Source organism: Acanthochromis polyacanthus, chromosome 5, assembly GCF_021347895.1.
Source record: "Acanthochromis polyacanthus isolate Apoly-LR-REF ecotype Palm Island chromosome 5, KAUST_Apoly_ChrSc, whole genome shotgun sequence".
Taxonomy (NCBI): domain Eukaryota; kingdom Metazoa; phylum Chordata; class Actinopteri; family Pomacentridae; genus Acanthochromis; species Acanthochromis polyacanthus.
Window position 1 is genome coordinate 16,594,089 of NC_067117.1, and position 19,454 is coordinate 16,613,542.

The 19,454-nt window shown below is 42.6% G+C and overlaps 1 protein-coding gene across 1 annotated transcript; it reads right to left on the bottom strand.

Moving 5' to 3' along the window:
• Positions 1–385: 385 nt before the first annotated feature.
• On the bottom strand, positions 386–19,287 carry LOC110953457 (arf-GAP with GTPase, ANK repeat and PH domain-containing protein 1-like). Its single transcript, XM_022197457.2, has 20 exons — positions 18,440–19,287; positions 16,655–17,888; positions 10,851–10,909; positions 10,660–10,747; positions 10,394–10,479; positions 10,146–10,287; positions 9,932–10,066; positions 9,719–9,840; positions 9,376–9,534; positions 8,274–8,357; positions 7,900–8,004; positions 7,659–7,806; positions 6,636–6,764; positions 6,010–6,147; positions 5,734–5,793; positions 5,247–5,398; positions 4,830–4,920; positions 3,458–3,680; positions 3,062–3,365; positions 386–2,072 (listed from the first exon to the last, which is right to left on the bottom strand). Exons 2-20 carry the CDS (start codon positions 17,796–17,798, stop codon positions 1,791–1,793), a joined length of 3,651 nt encoding a protein of 1,216 aa, XP_022053149.1. The 5' UTR covers positions 17,799–17,888; positions 18,440–19,287; the 3' UTR covers positions 386–1,790.
• Between the last annotated feature and the right edge of the window lie 167 nt (positions 19,288–19,454).

A 19,454-nucleotide genomic window follows, 5' to 3' on the forward strand; every position in this document is an offset into this window, starting at 1 on the left:
TTTTTAATGCACAACTTTTACTTCAAGTAGAGCATTTTCATATTGTGGCATTAGTACTTTTATTTAAGGATCTGAATATTTTCTTCTACCACTGATGGTGCATAAATGAGTCAGTGACTTCGACCTACAAAGAAGTAGGCCAAAGCCAGTTGAGGCCTTCAGCGAGGACCGGTTTGATCCAGAAGATCTGATGTTAAAATGATAATCAGGAACCACGTGACGATCGAGGCTCTCAGCTCGCTTTAAAACACAAACCCTTCTGCACATCACCACATGTGCTGCCACAGTTCACCTCCCAGAAGCAAATTCTACAGTTTATTTACTAAAATAAGCCAATAAATAAATCCACTCTGAACAGACACACAAATCCAAACCAAACACCACATCTGGGGCAGTAGCATTACTGTATTGATAATGATGTTTTTTCTCTGTGAATCATCGCATGAGTAAAAAAAATACAAATGGAGAGAGAGAGGTGCTTACATCACGGACATGTACAGTCAGTTGAGTCTTCAGATCAACACAAAAATACATACAGTACTGCAGGAGGGTTGGTTTTTAGGCATCTTTTAAAATATATTTATGTGGGGGAACATTCCTCTGTTGCAGGTTTATTTTCAGCCACTTACAAACATCATTAAGTCATTCAAAGAATCCGGATTTGCAGATGCCAGGTTTTCAACCGTCACATCACACTTTTAATTTCTATTAGTCACAGCAGGAATAATGTTAGTTGATTAAAAAATAAAAACGCCCCGCCAAGTCGACTGAAACGGTATAATCTGGAAGCCACGTTAGTACTTGAAATAATGAACTCATCTGCTGTCGTCTACATTCAACTGAAAAAAATCAAGGCATTTCACTTACATTTCTAGTGTTACACTCGCTTGATAATGAGCTACTGCTGGAGTCATAATGCACACACCCTGTACAGTATTAATGCCACCGATACAAACAGAACAGAAACGGCTCAGAGTTAATCAGGTGGTTATCAAAGGAAACGCTGAACCAAGACGCTGTGCAGGAAACCTCTGAACAGCTACGAGCAACCCTTTGAGTTTTATACACGGAACCAGCTGTACAAATCATACAATAGCAATCTGGAAAATGAAGCACTTTTAGATTTATAGGATTTTTATCAATGCATTTCTATACAGTTATTTTTGATTTTCTTTAACTCTTTCCTGCCACACTAAAGTTTTTTTTAAACTTACACAACATTTTAATGCACTGAATGACCAGCTGTGTTGAACAAACTGAAGTTAAAACCGACATTCATTGTCAAAATGAATAGCTGCTGCCATCTTTAATGTCAGGAATTCAAGCCGCGATCCCTCTATCAGACAATGAACTTATTGCAGTTCTTTACGTCTGGGCTGTAGACGGTCAGATAAGCTGTTTGAGGCTACAGGCAGATCTCCATCCTCAACTGAGAGCAGAATAAAGGTGAGAATTGACTGCATGATGAAATGTGAGTCATACCATCTGGTGCACAGTTCAACACATTCCCATTAAGACCTGAATGCCGAACCATTTTGAACGTCACGTTCTGTTAACTCTACCATCACACACAAAGTAAAAGTCAGGAAAACTTCTCTTTTGGTTAAATCGCTCCAGCAGACTGAACGTGCACCCCCTGACAAACCAAACACCTCCACACACCTCAACCTGGCTTCAGGAGCGCAACATCTGCCACCACAGTCTCGGCGGCCTGCGTGTATGTACAGGACACTATGAGGGCAAAGCGACAAGCTCACACACGCACACGCACATTATGCCACATTTTTCAGTTACGACACCGCTCTCCTGGAGGTGCTGTAGCTCAGGCTGGTGCCGCCGCTCTTGTGCGAGATCTTGAGTGTTGTGGCAACCGTCAGGCTCGGCGTCATGGCAACAGGGAAGCTGGACGAGGAGGCCGCTGCGAAGCCAACTGTCGCGGCGACGGAGGGGGCCGGTTCATTCGGGCAGCCGTACTGGAGCAGGATGTCGACGCACTCCTGGCTGCCGGCGTGGTGAGCCAGAGCCAACGCTGTCTGACCCTGAGCGTCCCGATACCGGACATCACAGCCGTACTGGGACACAAAAAAGAGCAGAAAATTCAATGAATTAGACGATCTAGTGCTGGACCTTTTAAGGAAGTTTTATCGTATGTGGAGTAAAGTTCCACTTCATTCTGACAAGGTGTGACTTTCACACACGCAAAATCACCTTCAGTGGGCGCTGGCTAATCTTTTTCCACAAATTTATGTTCTTTACTGAGGGAATTACTTATAGGTTATCATTTTTGCATAACTCGATATCATCTGTAGATAATACATTTGAAAATCATTACTGCAACACCTCCTCTGTTCCTACGCATTGCAGCTCTATGAAGATATGAATCAGGCCAAATGTGTGATACTTTCTTATCAAGAAAGGCAGATAACAGAACCGATATTCATTAAATATGCTTTAAAAGCATGTCAGAGCAGAGAATCTGTCATTTATAACTAACGGTGACTATAAGTAAATATGTAAAATAGAAATAGGAATAATTAAACTAGGAAGCACTCCTGTTTATGTGACTGAGATCAGTTTGTCTCCTGCAGTTCTGTCTGCTGTTCTTCTCTGTCTGCTTAATCTTTCACTGTTCTGTCACTTTTACTGCTCAATAGGGTCCAGATCTCAAAGCAATAATAATTATTGACTTCCAGACTCTGTTTCAGGATAATTTGCAGCTTCTTCTAACTTAGCTGCTAGCTGTTAGCATAGCCTTAGCCACTGTGAGTAGCTCATTTCCTGGTTTGTGTCAAAGGCTTGTGTTTCCTGTTCAGATTTTGCAGTCTCTGAACAGACAGAGAGAGGAAGCTGCATCAGACCTCAAGTAGCTCATTTAAATGATTAATAACCAGTAAATGAAAATACTGATAGTGATATAATATAACTAATGGGGAAAATGAGAAATATCGGCCATGATAATTGGCCAGGCTGATAATCGGTCTATTCCTAATTGATGTCACAACATGCTGCATCACAACTGGCAAAACCACAGTGAGACAAACAGAGAGGGGCTCAAACACACCCAAACCAGCAGCTGTGTCATCACCACATCGCCCTGCTGACAGGCGGCGTGCAGGGCCGAGCCGGGCAGCCGCAGCGCTAACAGGGACCTGGAAGAGAGCGCCAGGCTGAGGGGGGCATTAATGTCCTCCTTAGTGCAGTGGGCCAAGAGGAGCAGCAGCTTGGGAAGATTGTGCTCCATCACTGCCAACAGAAGACGGCCAGAGAGAGTGATGTCTGGACCCTCGTTGGGAGTGGGAGGAGGCAGCGGCGCCACAAACAGTTTCTGCTCATACTTGGCTCTTATCCACGACTCACGCTCCTCTCTAGACAAGCAGGGAGGCAAAGAAAAGGCGAATCGTGAGTGAAACGCTTGGCGCAAATTGCAGCAACGTCTTTAGAGGCCGCGAGTCTTTACCGTGTGGCATCAGGTGCTGGTTTCCGGTGGCCCATTGTGCGAGCCTCCCATGTACTGTTGACCATGTGGTTGCCGATGGCGCTGAGAACCAGGGTCAGCTCTCGTGGAAGATCATCAAGGGCCAGAGAGCGAACCCGTGACAGGTGGGTCCCCAAGTTTCTGTGGATCCCAGAACACTCGATGCATATGAGAGCGCCCAGATTCAGGCTGGCCCAGGTTGGATCTTGGAGAAAGGACAACAAATGAGGTTGACATTTCATGTGAAACTGAACCGTGGCTGGATTTCTATCATTTTAATTAGCAGTGAGCCATTAAAGTGTGCCAGTTTGGCCGTGTCATGCCACAAAAGTGACTGAAGTTATGTGTGAGATCCTGTCTGGACATGATTTAAAGCAAAGCTGTTAAATCTGAGGCCAGTCTGCTCAGCAATATATGCACCCGAAACTCAGGAGCTTTAAAATTATCCAGCATTTAAAAATCATTCAGCATTTGACCCAGTTTTGCTTGGTTTAGTGATATCAAACACCTTGATTTTAATTATAGGATGTATTAATTACATTTTCCTGACTATATTCCTTAAAAGGTTCATCGTTAATATGCTTTTCAGTGCTCAAACACAACCCACCTTCCGCACACCCTTCCTAATTGGCTTGATTACCTTGTAATTAACATTTTAGATATTTTTGACAGATATTTTTCTCGCGGAAGTAAAGAAAAATTATTTCAAGGACTGGATTGAAAGAGGGTGTTAGGAAGATTTCTTCAAATGATCTTTTCATTTTAACAATTTAAGATTGGAGTACTGGAAAACAGCATAAATTTCCCTCTGCATACAAGAAATACAATTAAAGAAATCGGAAACACAGACTAGAAGGAAGAGTAACAGAACATTTGCGCTTACATTTTTTACATTTCATTTGTCTTATGATCATTGTGTGGTTCTATAACATTTTGATGAATGAAAAAAAGTATTTTAAACCAACGTATATTTCAGTCTCAGATGTGGAACGCTCTTTTCAGACGGTAAGAATGGGAACCCGCTTTCCAAAAATAATTGGGTACATTTGCTTTTGTGCAAGAATGCACAAAGGTTCAAGCGCTCAGCAAATTATTCTCTCCTCACTCTACACATCTTACAGCACTGACAATGACAGCTACTCTAAAAAGGTATAGAGAACTTGTTTCTCATGTAAACTTTCTTGACTGAATGTAAAATCATGCACTTGAAACCTGAATGATTAGGACGAGGACACATGCACAAGGAAGCGGAAAGAAAACCTAAGTATCAAAAGCAGACAGACACGAAGCAGCAACAGTCTGAGGGAAGTACTGAGTGTATGGAGAGGTGAAGCTGTTGGAGTGTGCCACTAACTGGGAGCATCGCAGTCGACACAGAAGTTGTTGCCCTTTGCATTGCGGATCGCCTGCAGAGCCACTGCTTCACTCTGGCTGTTCTTGCGAGCCTGTGAGAAACACACAGCGAGAGGTTACAATCAATGAACCAGCAGCAAGCTTCTCCTTTTGACAAGACCTCTGTTGTGAATTCTTGTTTCCAAATTCTCTTAGTGAATCGACACTGGTAGACGGCCACAATCATTCCAAAATTCTACAAAATTATCAAATAAATGACATCATGCTCGTATTCCTCTACCAGTTTTGTATCTGCAGGGAAACAGAGCCTGTAATGTTTTCAACTAAAAAAAATCAATTACTGTAAATTTAACTGCCCTGTGTGAACTGTGTGTATACATTATGTGCAGAAAAGGACTCGTAGTCTGTTGCTTCTTGCCTTGTTTTTGCTGCTCTCACACAGCTGCAGGCTGGCCAGGATCTGGCTCTCGATGGCTTGGACCCAGGAGTCCCTCTCCTCCACACTCTGGGCTTCAAAATGCCATGTCTGGCCAGTACTCGACACAACGAGGAAGTCAAAGTTATCCTCATCTGATGCAGAAAGACACGGACACACAGCAGACTTTACATCTGGCTGAGTAGAATGTTAAAGCTGTCAAACAGATGCAGAACGTTTTGATTAAAATGCAGTGTGCATGCATCAGCACAGTTTGACCCTGATTTGGCATAAGTTTTTATGTTAGTGAATTGTTCAGTTATGACCAAATCCTTGACGTGAAGGTAAAATGATTTAGATTGTGGGTGAATGTGTTTTATTTTGTCATGCTGCAAGAGAAGTCTGACACCAAATAAAACACAAGCAAACAGGCTGATGTGCAGAGACTCAGTCAGAGCTGCAGTGATTCAGTGTGACAGATCAACATTACCTGTCTTGCTTACGTTTCTTAAGCTACCAAAGCTTTTGAGTTTCCACATTTTGCGCTTGGCTGCACGAGAAGAGAGGAAATATCAGAGCAAAAACAAAGAGAGAGGCAGAGGAGATAATAAATGTTGCATGAACATTACATAATACATGATACATATTGAAACTAACAGTCCAATTTAATGTCAAGTTCGCTTTTTGTTTTCCAAATTCACATCATTTTAACAGAGACTGTGGGAATATAGTTGCTGCCTTTAGTGTGGACATTTTCAGAATTTACCATCAGCCTGGCCAATGGTTGAATCTCCTTTCTGGTTCATGCTCTTCTTCCTGCGATGCTTCTTCCTGTCTGTCACTGGGGAGGCACAGCCGACATCTTTGGTAGAGGAAGAGCTGGAGACTCCCTCAACTGCAGAGTCTAGTCACAAGGAAGCACAACAACATAAATTATATGAAACTAGTACAAAGTCCTGCATTTGTTTAAAGCTAAATACACTCAACAAAAATATAAACGCAACACTTTTGTTTTTGCTCCTGTTTTTTATGAGATGAACTCAAAGATCTAAAACTTTCTCCACATACACAATATCCCCATTTCTCTCAAATATTGTTCACAAATCTGTCTAAATCTGTGATAGTGAGCACTTCTCCTTTGCTGAGATAATCCATCCATCCCACAATAGACTGCCCCCCCAATAAAACAAAACTGCACCTTTCAGAGTGTCCTTCTATTGTGGGCAGTCTAAGGCACACCTGTGCACTAATCATGGTGTCTAATCAGCAGCTTGATAAGGCACACCTGTGAGGTGGGACTCTTTGAGTTCATCTCATAAAAAATGGTAGCAAAAACAAAAGTGTTGCATTTATATTTTGCTGAGTGTATATGAACAAAGGTTCTTTACGCACCAACACTTTGAGCGTGGTTGGACAGTGTGGACGGACATCGCTGCACTCCCCTGTTACTCCTCAGGTACAATCCTCCACCCAGACCCTCCATCTCCTCCACATGAAGAAGGCCACTCGCACTCACTGGGACTAAAGATACGACAGCAACCTTATACTTAGGAATAGAGTCATTTACTCAACTATTGAAAAATGATCGTCTGACATTTCTGAAAACTTTGCTGATTCAGCATAAACTGCAGAAAAGTGTAGAAGATTCAGATTATGACTGAAGGAGTCTTAAGTGTTCTGCTCTTTACGAACAACTTGGAAAATCCCTTATGATGCTCTTTTATTCTCTTGCGGAGCAGAGAGTTTTGCATTCCATTGCAAAATTCCTTTCCTACTGGGACAGGAGCTTGACCTCTCCATTCAGAACAGGCTTCAGATCCAAGGAAGATTATTTACAAAGTAAGTCTGTATGCTGAATTTTCTATATCTCCACCTTTTATATCATTAACTTTTGAGGTTATATACTCCACCTATCTTGAATCCACCTCAGCTCCACATTCAAAAAGGACCAAGGAAGAGATTTTAAATCAGGACAGAGCTACTATTGGACAAAATGCTGTTCATTACAGCACTTAAGCTGTGATGTAGATTTAATTCCAGCCTCTTGATGGATGCACATGTCACTGCACAGTTTTTTTATTTTGTATTTGTGTGCCCAGATTTATGTAAAGAATTACACTAGCTGGGGCGCCCCAGCAACTCAACCAGTTGAGCGGGGGCTATAGTTCCCAATTCAGCAGCCAGGGGTTCCAGTCTGACCTATGGTCATTCACTGCATGTCCTTCCTCCACTCTTCTCCCCATGTTTCCTGTCCCTGTCTCTATTTAAACTGTCCTCTAGAAATAAAGGCCAAGAAAATAAAAATAAATTAATAAATAGAAGAATTACATTAGCTGTGTATACCTTTTGTGTAGAATCTAAAATCCCCCACACCCTATCTCCGTACACAATGCAGAAAGCATGTTCATTCTTTACCCTCAGGTCCCGGCACATCTTTGACCCGCCCGTTGAGCCCGGCCGGAGGGCCACAGGTGGGTACAGCACGAGGCGGTCGTTTTCCTGGCACCTTCACTGTCACTCGCAGCAGGTCCATCTCCTTCCCCGGGGCATTCAGCATGTAGTCCTGCCAAACCAAACATCAGCCATTACTATCACACATCAGCTGTGCTTTGAGCAGCATAATGCTCTGCAGCGGCGCGTTCACACTGCGACTCACATTGACACTGGCGTGATAGGACAGTATGCCATCGTTGGACAGCGTGACATACTTCTTCTTCCACTCTTTGTTGAGCGAGTTCCCACTGCGCTTCAGCAAGATGCCCTGAAGGAGGTGACAAAACTGAAGAGTGAGAATTTATTGCTAACGTCTCGTGAGTTCATTTCACACATTTCAGCAGCATAATAGCTGCTGGCTGCCAAAAAACACCCACCATATTCATCAGGCCATTGTGGGTGATCACAGCACTTCATCACTCCACATGATGAAACTGACTTCACACATTTGAAGTGGCTGCTAGTGAGTTGTCCTCTGCTGAGGGTCATCAGATGCATCGTATTTGTTTCTGCATCAACAGCAAATATGTGTCCTACCTGTTTGATGGGGATGCAGCGTCCGCTGCCCAGATCGCCTTTATAGTCGGCACTTCTTCTGTTTGAGTCGCTGCCTCTCCGACCCTACAGGAAAGAAAAGCAATAACGGCATCAGAGGCAGGAGTGAGGCGATGAGCTAAAACCATTATTTATAAGTTATAAAACATGGAATCCTTCTGCTGGGAAGCATAGCTGACTGTAAAAGCTGGTTTAGAAATGTAAACAATATTTACAGGGACTAGTTCAATATCAGTGATATTTGATATTGAAGCTGCACTAATATGTGTTTATATATTAACACTGAATGTAATTAATACAAGGTCACAAACCCACAGACATCACATGTTTCTGCTATGGAAAGTGTTTTAGCACCTCTCAGCTCGTTGTTCAGGTTTTCTTGTCCACAGCTTTGCTGTTCTCGTTTGTTCTCATCAACTTTAACGCAACAGGCAGCTGTTGTTTAGCAAAGAGCTCTTATAAACCCCCCTATATGCTAAACACCCAGCATGAAAGAGCATTCTGACAAAAATAGCAACTGACTGCATGCACAATTCGCAGCTAAAAAGCCAGATATTTCCCTCAGCAGTAACAAAACGGAGGATATGGTGCATATCGGTCATCAGGTGGACACAATCAGTACTTAAATAAAGGTTAATGTTACTCTGAGTCAGCTGGACTTCTACATCTCTTTGGGGGCCAAAAAACAATTAATGAAAGTAGTAATCTTTTAATTCAACTTCAGATGAACTAATTTGTGTTGTTTTAATAAATAAAGGCATTCTAGGCAACAGTGTCTCTATCCATATTATGCAGCAAGTATATTCTTTTCATTGTTGATTCCACACAGAGCTAGTTTATTGGTCGTATGTGCAAATTATAATTATTTTTAATTAATTATAATCTAAAGGATGTGATAAAGTTTTGTATATTTAGATGAATGTGTATTCAGCAGACAGTAAAATGTCATTTGTGCTCATAAAGATGCGTTAGACCTCGATTTGTCTGTGCGATGTGTTCACAGCTGAATTTTTAAGCAAGGGAGTAAAATGTGCAGTTAAAGTACCAAAAAGAAGAAAAGAGGAGGCATGACTGGACTAGTTACCGCAAATCTGGTGGTGCGCCTTCGGACACTGCGGACCGACCCAGGCGTGGCGCTGTCCTGTTTCTCCCCTCTCAGTGTTCTGCCAATCTCTTTATGACTGATCACAGGAGTGGAGGGCAGCGATGAGGAGTAATCGCTGCTCTGACCACCGTTACTGGCCTGAAGAGAGGACGGGGGAGGGAGCAGATGGAGCGATAATTGAGCAGGAGGGGGAGATAACTGAGATTGGAATAACAGCCTTTAAAAACAGCCTGACAGCAAACATAAAACACAAAATATGCCCAAGAACAGAAGATAAAAGGTATCGCTTTGTATCGTCTTTTTGTGTGTTTGTAAATTTCACCTGTCCTGGAAAGACTCCAGACACTGGAGTGGAGCCGCCAGAGTGACTGGGAGAATTGGGAAGAGATTTACAGGAAGCCAGCAGGGCAGCCTGCTTCTTGGCTGCCATGATCTTCTGAGCAGCTGTGGGACCAAAAACTGAACATTAACCCTAGGAGAGATTCGGTACATTCACTTATGTGCTTCCACACTGTAGTCTGACAGGGACACACACCGTCAGTGAAGACTCGGTTCACGTTGAGGCCGTACGTTGCACAGGTTTCATAGTAGGTGCAGCGCCGCACATCTGAGCAGAGCTGTCTGGCCCTGGCATCATCTATGACTCTGGGGTTGGTGCTGCTGATCTTATCTGGAAAAAAGCACAAACAACAAGAGTTCAAGCGTGCAAACATTTGAACAGAGGCTCGTGTGGTGAGAGAGAGTCTTACCCTGAGTGCCGACTACTATGAAAGGTATCTCAGTGATGGGCCGATGGACAGCAAGCTGGTGGTAGATTTTGTAAACTTCCTGGAAGCTGGACTCGTTTTCCAAACTGAACACCAAGATGACTGCATCCACCCAGCTGGCAAGCTAAGGAAAAAGAACAGCACTCAGAATACACCAGTGGGCACACTAATTTACATGAAGCTTAATTAGTGGTCCACATTAAAACACTTCAGGTCAATTCCCAACACACCTGAGCTGCTGGGAGTTCTGTTTCTTCTCTGATGATCAACAAGTGGCTCTGGCCATCAACTAGGACATCCTTAATGTACTGGCGGCCTGCAAATGTTGGAATACACAACCATTTTCATTAACATTTTGACCTGTTAAAGCAGAAAAATTACAGGTGTAATAACTAATAGCATAAGCCATTCTGCTTGTGTTAGTAAAACTATGCATGAACATTCCTAATCCACTGACAGGTTCACATAAAAACACAAGGGGAGATGTTAGAGCAACCTTCTGCGTTCTCCAGTGGCAGGTAACTCCCTGTGAGGTGTCTGTGGACCAGAGCAGACTTCCCACTGCACAGACCTCCTAAAACACCCTACAACCCAAATACAGACACAGAGAAAGAAAAAAAGATTCCATTAATTCAGCATCAGATCCCTCTGGCCAGTTTGTAAAAGCAACTGTGTCCTTACGCTCACCAAATGAAGCTCTTGTACAGTTTGGCTCATGGTCCAGTCTTGACTGCTGGTGCAGGCAGCTGAAAACAGACATTGACAGCAGAACAAAAAAGAAAGCAGAGGAGATTCATTTATTAAAAGTTAAAAAGAAGCACAGTACTGCAGTGAATTGATGTTCAAGTCTCTTGATACAGGATATAAAGCAGGATAATAAGACAGCAGCTAGCATCTGGGTTTTGGTCTGCTTCCAGTCTTTATGATAGACTCAGCTAATCACAGTCCATTTCTGTATCCCCACAAGAAATCATAGTTGATCTGACTGTAAGGAAGGAAGCAAAAACATTTTTAAACTCATCTGACTGCTTTGAAGAAGTGTGTCACGAAACTAAGATGGATATCCTCCATCGGCATGTTGTCTGTAAAAAAAATGAATCACTAAAATTATACTATTTATCAGAGCCAGAAACTATCAGAACAGAAAAAAAAATCATCAGATTTTCGACTTTTAGCCAATCATGGGTGATGTGCAGTTCCACCGTGAAAATTAACCAAATCTGAGATTAAAATTGAGATGTTATTCCACGTGTCATTTTCCAAAAATCGAACATTTCTGCATAGCTGAAAAGTCATTGATGATGAAGCTGCAGCCAACAATGATGTGACGAAACTACAGGAAGATCTCAGCTGAACTGCAGGTTTTGTTTACACAGAGAAGATACAGAGACAAGTATGGAAGCAAATCAAAAGTGTAACAAAAGCTACAGACACCACTGGTATCAGTAATATCTGTGAGGATTTAGAAAAATGTTCGACATAGTAATTCAATTTTTTAAAATAAACTAAAGAATTAAAGAAATCCAACTACATTTTTTGGCATTATAACTATGAAACTTCATAAGTTACTTTATACAGGAGCAAAAAAAAAGGCACAAACTGCTTAGCATTCAGAGGGTTAAAACACTGGATTTTGCATTTAAAATCTGAACATAAAGTTTTAAAAAAAACAGGTTTCATAGATGTTTAAGCTGAAAAATCACCTTCACCAACTCCAAAACTGTCAACAAGTTGCACTTGTCCAAACTAGTCACTGACATTCCTCATTTGGTTGTAAATGAGAGTCAGAAAAATGTGTCAAGTAGAAAACATAAAAACTACAAGAATCAAGATGTGGAATATTCTGCAAATGGAAAAGACACTGATACCAAACTTCTTGTTTAACTGTGGCCAAGTTAAAAAAGAAAAAGTCCCAAAAAGTTTCAAAGCGGTATTGCTGACTGCGTGTGGACTCAGCAAAGTGTTCAGGTCCTGCCTCAGGGTCCAGAGAGGCTGCAGCTCTACGGACCGCAAGCATCCAGAAAATTCAATCAAGCGTTAAAATGTGCAAGTCTACATGAGTTAGAGAGCACGCCAGACATCTTTAGTTTACACTAACATTGTTATCCCACCACTCCTTTGCCTTTTGTTGTGGTTACTCTGCTAAAAGCCGTCTTAACAAGGCCCTCTGTTGTGAATAAATGCCCTGAATAAACTGAAGACTGACAGCAAAAAGAATTCAGCCAGCTGTGGTGAGATAATTCATTTTGTTTCCGGTGCAGTTTCATGAATTTTGTAGAAGTCGGTGTCAACTGAAACAAGACAGAATATGCCACTTGGTGCTCTGACTTTTAAAGGAAGATGATTTGCATCAGAAAGTCAAACAGCCTACAATAAAATGTTAATACGGAGGCTTTGCAGTGAGCAAGTGGGTTGAGATCATGTCCACACACAAGTCAAATTCTTCAAGACTCCTTTGGTTGGAATTATTATTGTCGTACACTTATGTAGTGCAGCAGTCTACATTATCACATACGGCAGTTTCTAGAATAATCCTCTAAAAAGAGAACTATATTCAGAACAGGCACAATTACTGCACGGGTGACCTTTTTTTGCAAGAAATTAGGTTTTGATGGTTGAATCGGTGCTCAAATGCTGTTTAGATGAGCTGTGGATGATCAATAGCAGGAATTTGGTTAGTCTGATGTGCAACAGGAGATGGTTCTATGGGAAATTATAAACGTTTGCTGAAGTGACTCATCTCGTTACAGAACATTATTTTTAAGTACACGTCAGCATCTCCAGAGAGGAATTAGATACTTTTCCCTCTGTTGGCTCTTTATTGCCTTTAATATATTGTCTCTACCTCAAAATGTGACTAAATCCAGCACTTATTAACGACAATATAAAACCCTACATGCAAAAATGCTTTAAGCAGAGAAACATTTCCATTGTAAAGGAATTTCTCGTGAAAACATGTTCTGTAGACAAAACAACTTCATTCATTACAATTAAACTTTAATATTTATTGCATTAATTACAATTTACTGAGTGATTACAAGCTCCAAAAAGAGCTGTGATTTCTGGCTTTGTTTTCCTGTGATAAGTGCACCCGTCTGGCAGTGACAATGTGATGACTGAGTGCTAATAATAAAAACGTTATGTTGATAAATGGTTGGTGAGATTACAGCCAAATGTATCTACTTCATCTGTTAGCTGTGATCATAATGTCTAATCCTGTTACACTGTGTAGCTTTAGCGCTCAGTGCAGCGCGTACAGTCGTTGCTTTATCGGGTTTGATGCTAATAGACCAAAATAAGATTTTGCAGAGAGGATAAATTACATGACAAAAGCTCTTTAACGGCAGCACAGACAGCAGAATTAGTTTGATTCATAGTGTGGGAGTTACAGCGCCATGGCAGCTGCTGAAATTTATTAGTATTCTTATTTTTGCTACTCTATAGCTCACATCTTTAATTCAATTCTGGGTATATTTCTTTCCCAAAACTGTGAAAAAAAAATCTAAATCACAAGTCGCTTGCTCTCACATTCAGCGGTAATATTTCCCGTGTAAGAAAAAAAGGAGTGGGCAGGCATATAATGATGGAACTACCTTAATACTTGCAGTGTTTTGGGCAAATGTGGTTGGATAAGACTGATGAACCCACCGGTGTCAAGAAAATGGCAAAATAAAAATCATCAATCATGAGTTTGTTTTGTTTTTAGATTTTAAAGGTTTATGTTCTACACTGAAGTTGCTGTGCAGTAAAATGTTTTCAAGGTTTGAGTGTTTAAGCTCTGCCTTCAGCTGAACTAAAGGACAGATGCCTTGGTGAATGGACATTCAAGAAAACACACACACATATCTGCACATGTGAAGCTGAACAAACAGGAGAAACGCCGTCACAAACACACTCTCATACACTCCTGGCAACATTGTGGAAGTGCTTACAGATGTATGATGCAGAAACCACATCAGCAGAGACAAAGACACAGATACAGTTTGCCTGCACACACTCTCTCTCTCTCTCTCTCTCTCTCTCTCTCTCTCTCTGAAGCAGTCGGGTCATGCAGTTCTGGGTGGAACCGCGGCGTCGACTCGAGTCTTGGGGGGCAAAGATTCTAACTTTAAACCCCCGCGACGCGCCCTCATCCCCATCTTTGGGCAATCCCCACGCCCACACTCCCCTCCATCAAGAGCGTCACACCACAGACCAAACAGCATCTCTCATGGCTTGCTGTTGCCATGGCAACTCCATTTTCCAGAAGCCTCCAGCCCGGGTCTCTATACAATAAATGGTCTCTCATGGATACAGCGACGTCTCCGAGAGCAGCAGAGACACAACGTCCACCTGTGTGCACATGATGCCGAAAACACGCAACTGTGCGCCCATCACACTGACCGGCGTTACCTTAGTGACGTTCCATCATTAAAGCTGATCTGTCATCACAGCGCTGACACCATGAGCTGTAACGACAGGCTCGTCTTGACACAGTCTTGCCTCACCAACACTTAAACACAATACAACAGCGACAAATGAATAGGCTGCATTTGAAGGCTGATTAACTCCATGCACAGAGCAGGAAGTAGCAGGTTCCCGCTCCCCTCACTCGGCCGATGAACACAGCTCTGTGTATCCCCAGCCTTAATTATTCATGTCCCACTTACTCCTGACAAATTATTCAGAGCCAACTCCAATCCTGCACTCTCTGTCAAGGATGATTTTCTTTAGATTTTATTACAAATCATTAAAAAAATGATGAAACTTGTATCTTTCTTTTATTTCAAAGTGATAGATCAGAATTGGGCATGAAATGATTTTTGACTGAAATAATCTGTTTACTTGAGTGTCAGAGTTCAGGGAATTCAAATATTAGTACATGAGTAAAAGCTCACAGACAGATCACAGCAGCTTCACTCCTCGCCATCATGTCTACAGTGAAGCATTAGCACCACTAACTGATGGAGAACAATTTGTTCTACATTTAAAAATGTTGTTTTAGGCCTTAATTATCTTTAAAACTCATTCATTATTCATCGCTGATGACTATTGTTTGTAAGAGTGATTTATTTCTACCTTGGCAACAGTTTATCCACTTAATATTCTTCTGTTTTTTCCTACCAGACATCTTCTCGGTCTGGAGGATCTTTAACGGCAGATCCAGCTTCTGTTTGCAAGAAAGATATTAACTTGACATTTAGACAGATTTTCATCGCTAATCTGACTATTAGAGTCTAAACTAATTCACTGTTTGCTCTATAAAACATCAGAAAATAGTACAAAAGCCTAAAGGTAAACAACTTCAAATTGCTTCTCACCCCTAAACACTCAGTTTACTGTCAAACAGAACAATGAAAAGCAGCAAATCAACACATTTGAGATGCTTGTAGCAGATAATGTTCAGTATTTGTGCTTTAATAATAATTAATAGATGACTAAATGTTTCAGCTTTATTAATTTGTTTATTTTTAGCAAACAAGTTTGCAGTCATCAGTTGAATATTTCAGCTCTTTATCATCCCTGATACTATTGTGGGTACATTTGTGTCTGAATATTAAAAGATCAAACACAACTCAACCTAAAAATAAATATTCCGAAGCCTAACCAGGCAACTTTGATCTGCTGTGCCCTTCCGTAGCTGCAAATGGAGTGTTGAAGTTGTTTTTTTTTTCTTTTCAGATCTGATTGTAATTGGTTTTGCAAGTGAATTCTTGGGGCAGAAATGCAAAAAATGTTTTTCCCAAATCCCTCAAAGATAAGAAAGGTTAGCAGTTGGAGTTTAAGCCTTCGTGGCCCTCCATGTTGTAACTGATCGTGTCACAAACACTGATGCTGTGAAGCTTTGAGCTACCATATGTTCATATGTATTTACTTCACATCAAACCATTTGCATACATAACTCATCTATTTCCTCAAAGGAATCTACACAGAATACAGAAGATGTTTAGTTTATATTAGTGCTGCAGCCATATTCATATCCAATTTGCATTAAAAGATATTCGTTTTATGCCCATCTTATAGCTGAATGTTTCAGCTGCCTTTAATTTACACAAAGTGCCCAAAATTAATGAATTGTAAGAGCATTAGAGCATTACTGGGACTAAGTAGGAGCAGATTTTTTTGGTTCAGGTCCACACGACTCCAGAGAGGGCAATGTAAACGGCAATAAATATGTGATCCATTTAATCACGTAAAACAAAATGGTCTTTATAATTGCTTAACTTCAACTCAAGGGACCACTGATGGGTGAACCAAAGCAACAGATACAACAATATTTTCCACCACTTTTGTCATGGAAAATAGTCTTCCATCAGATATGGCTACACCTCTTTATTTTGTTAAGTATGTGCAGCACACTGGTGCTCTAAAACACTCATTAATTTGGAATGAGTCTCTGTGATAAGAAATGCTATTATGAATTAAAAAGCAAATCATAACTTATAAAATAAGTGTTGAAATCCTGCAGTCGGCCTTGAAGTTTTGTGTGCAGATGCATGAGGTGTCCTTACCTTCCTCCTCACTCGAGCCCCTCTCCAGAGCTGGGTAGAGAGGAGGTGCAGTGTTGACACTGGGCGGCACAGGTGTACTTTTGGTAAAAATCCCACTGATGAACTTGAGCATCTTGCGGTCTCGAGGAGGAGCTCGCTGGATTGTCCCCCCCTGGCCCTCCTTCCCCTTCTTCAGGTCTTCAGAGAGGGAATGTAGGTCGCTGTTGTCCAGAGTACGACTTGTACCTTTTCTCTGAGGCCTGGACACATCCGTGGCAGGAGGTGCAGGTAGTGAAACAGAAACTGTCTTAAATCTCTCCCCCTGAGGGCTGTCCCGGCTCATTACGCCTGAAAACCCTCCACTGCTGATGGGAGCTCCGGGCCGGATGAGCGTCCCCCTGCCGTCGCTGTCGGCCCAGGACGCCCTGTAAGGCCCCAGAGTTGTAGCTGCCATTAAAGGGGACTGGTCCCCTAAACGGTTATCTCTCCGGTCCAGAGTCTTAGCAGAGTGGTACAAGCTGGCATTGGCTTCTCTGAGCTCCCTCCAGCAGGCAGTGTTGCCTCCTGCATGGGGCCTCATCATGACTTCAGGACGCTGGCTGATGGGTGGTGGGACTGAGAAGGGGAGGCTGCAACGTGATCGACTGCTTAAATCTGCTCCGTTCTCCCCCTTCAGGAAGAGCATGGGGGGCTCCCGGTAGATCTCCGTTTTGGGGCGCATGGCATCCGATCGAGGTCCCTCTCTGCGCACAGTCCCCTCAGAGGTAGTTCCTCCGTACACTTTCACCATTTGCCTAACAGGTGGCTGCACAAAAGAAGAAGTGTCTTTGCTCTTACCGACTGACACAATGTCTTTTTGGTGTCCATGAGTCTCCCTCCGCTCAGCCTTCCCTCTGGGCTCAGTGGGGCTGCCATACTTGATCTGCACCGGCTCCAGCTCCTCTTCCACCTGTGCGCTTTCCTTTTCCACCACCTCCACACACACCTCTTTTTCAGGGCCATGATGGCTCAGCTCCTCCTTCTCCTCCTGCTGTGGGCTCCCTTCCCCCTCTGGAAGAGCCTCAGCCTGGTTCCCTGCTACATCCTCTGGCACAGCCTCAACCTTCACCAGAGTGAGGGAAATGAGGTAGGTGGTGCGTTTCTGTGGGTTGCCTGGGTTGCTCATTGGGACAGCAGACCTCAGCACAGCAGCACCTGCTCTCTGACCTCACCAGACCTGCACACCTCAGTCATGGCAACCAGGACGAGACTGAAGCTGAGGGGAAATTAAAAAAAAATCTGAGATCAAGATCAAACATCTGATCAAACCTCTTGTGGCTGATTCTGTCTTATCAGGATGCTGGACTTGACAGTAATTTAAGTTTGCTTTTAAACCGTAACAAAAAACAAAGTTGGTAAAAAAAAATAGAGGGTTGATGTGAATTTTAAATGTCTAGAATCTATTCTAAAGGCTGACCCAGTGGTGAAACAAGTCTAGACTGTTTTTTAATGCCTCCATTAATCCTCTTCAATGCACACCGCTACTACTGGTCTCCACCACTGATTCATTCATAATCCTTTCCCCTTTCTGCTTTGCTTTCCTTCCTAAACTCGTTTATTCTGCACAAATCTGACATATAGACACACAGAGACACATTTAGACAGTTCTCCCAACAGTGTGAATGCCTTAGCCTCTGATTTCAGACTGGAATTATGCAACAGTCAATACATTCGCTTGATCCATTTCTTTACTGGGACTAAAATTAACACGGGCTGAATAATGCCACCTTACTACAGACTGAGTCTTGGCTTTTGCTCATATCATACCTTCATTTTTTCCCCCCAGAAGAATATCCATACACAGCTCCGTGTACATTTATCATGCCATCAGATTCATATCAAATGGCACATCAAGCAAGGCTGACACACAAAAAAAAAGATCTCCAGCTGATGAGTCCAAGAGAAAAAAAGAAAGAACAGAACAGAAAATGGAAATCATTCACTTGTCACGAAGCGTCTGGCAGCTGGAGCCTCCGTTCGACAATGTCATGCATAAAATTATGTATGCACGGTGCGAGGGTCACTGAGAGATGCTGAAAAAACATCTGTTGTTATGCCTCCAGAAGATGTTGGGAGAAAAAAAAGAAGAGATAAAGTGGTTGGATTCCCACAAACCAAGCAACGCTTTTCTTGCTGCCTGTATCCTTCCTCTGGAGAGCAGCTCCTCTCGGTCACTGCATCCTCTCCTCCGAGTGCCTCATCCAATTAGCAAGTCAATAAAATGTGTCTGTGAGGCAGAGGAAGCCCACCAGCTCACCACAGCCCCTCCTCCTCTTTTTTTCCTCCTCTTTTCGCTGCCACAGAACCTTGCAGCTCCCCGCTAGCACGCCGTTAGCCTGCCGCACAAGCAGATCCACACTGGATGCAGCTCTGGTGATGAGGATGAGAGGCTCGCTGTGAGGTGACGATGCTGCTGCTGGTGGTCCTTGCCTGCGTTCATCCGATTTCTTTTTCTTTAATCTGTGCCGACACGACAAAAGAGACAGGAGGAAAAGAGAGAGAAAAAAAAGCCCTCAGCTCTGCTCCTGCCAATGCATCTGCTCTGTCTCGTTCTCTCCACTCTCCTTATGGGCAGCTCTGCTCTCTCTCCCTGCCTCACTACACTGTGTCCCCTCTAAGGGAGAAAGTGAGGATGCACAGGACGGATAAGCCTGGATAATTGCTAAAGGAAAACGAAACAGAGAAAGAAAAAAAAGGCAAATGTTAAGCAGAAGAAACCACTCAATATTTACAGACGGCTGCTGAATGAGGTGAAATCTTATTGAATTGAAATGGAGAGAAA

Excerpts from the sequence above, each read along its gene's own strand:
- LOC110953457 (XM_022197457.2), bottom strand. The coding sequence starts at position 17,798 with ATGAGCAACCCAGGCAACCCACAGAAACGCACCACCTACCTCATTTCC. Across the intron at positions 8,358-9,375 it reads GGCGCACCACCAGATTTGCG|GGTCGGAGAGGCAGCGACTC; the intron begins GTAACTAGTCCA and ends TCTTTCCTGTAG. Across the intron at positions 2,073-3,061 it reads TGACACAGCTGCTGGTTTGG|TACGGCTGTGATGTCCGGTA; the intron begins GTGTGTTTGAGC and ends TTTGTGTCCCAG.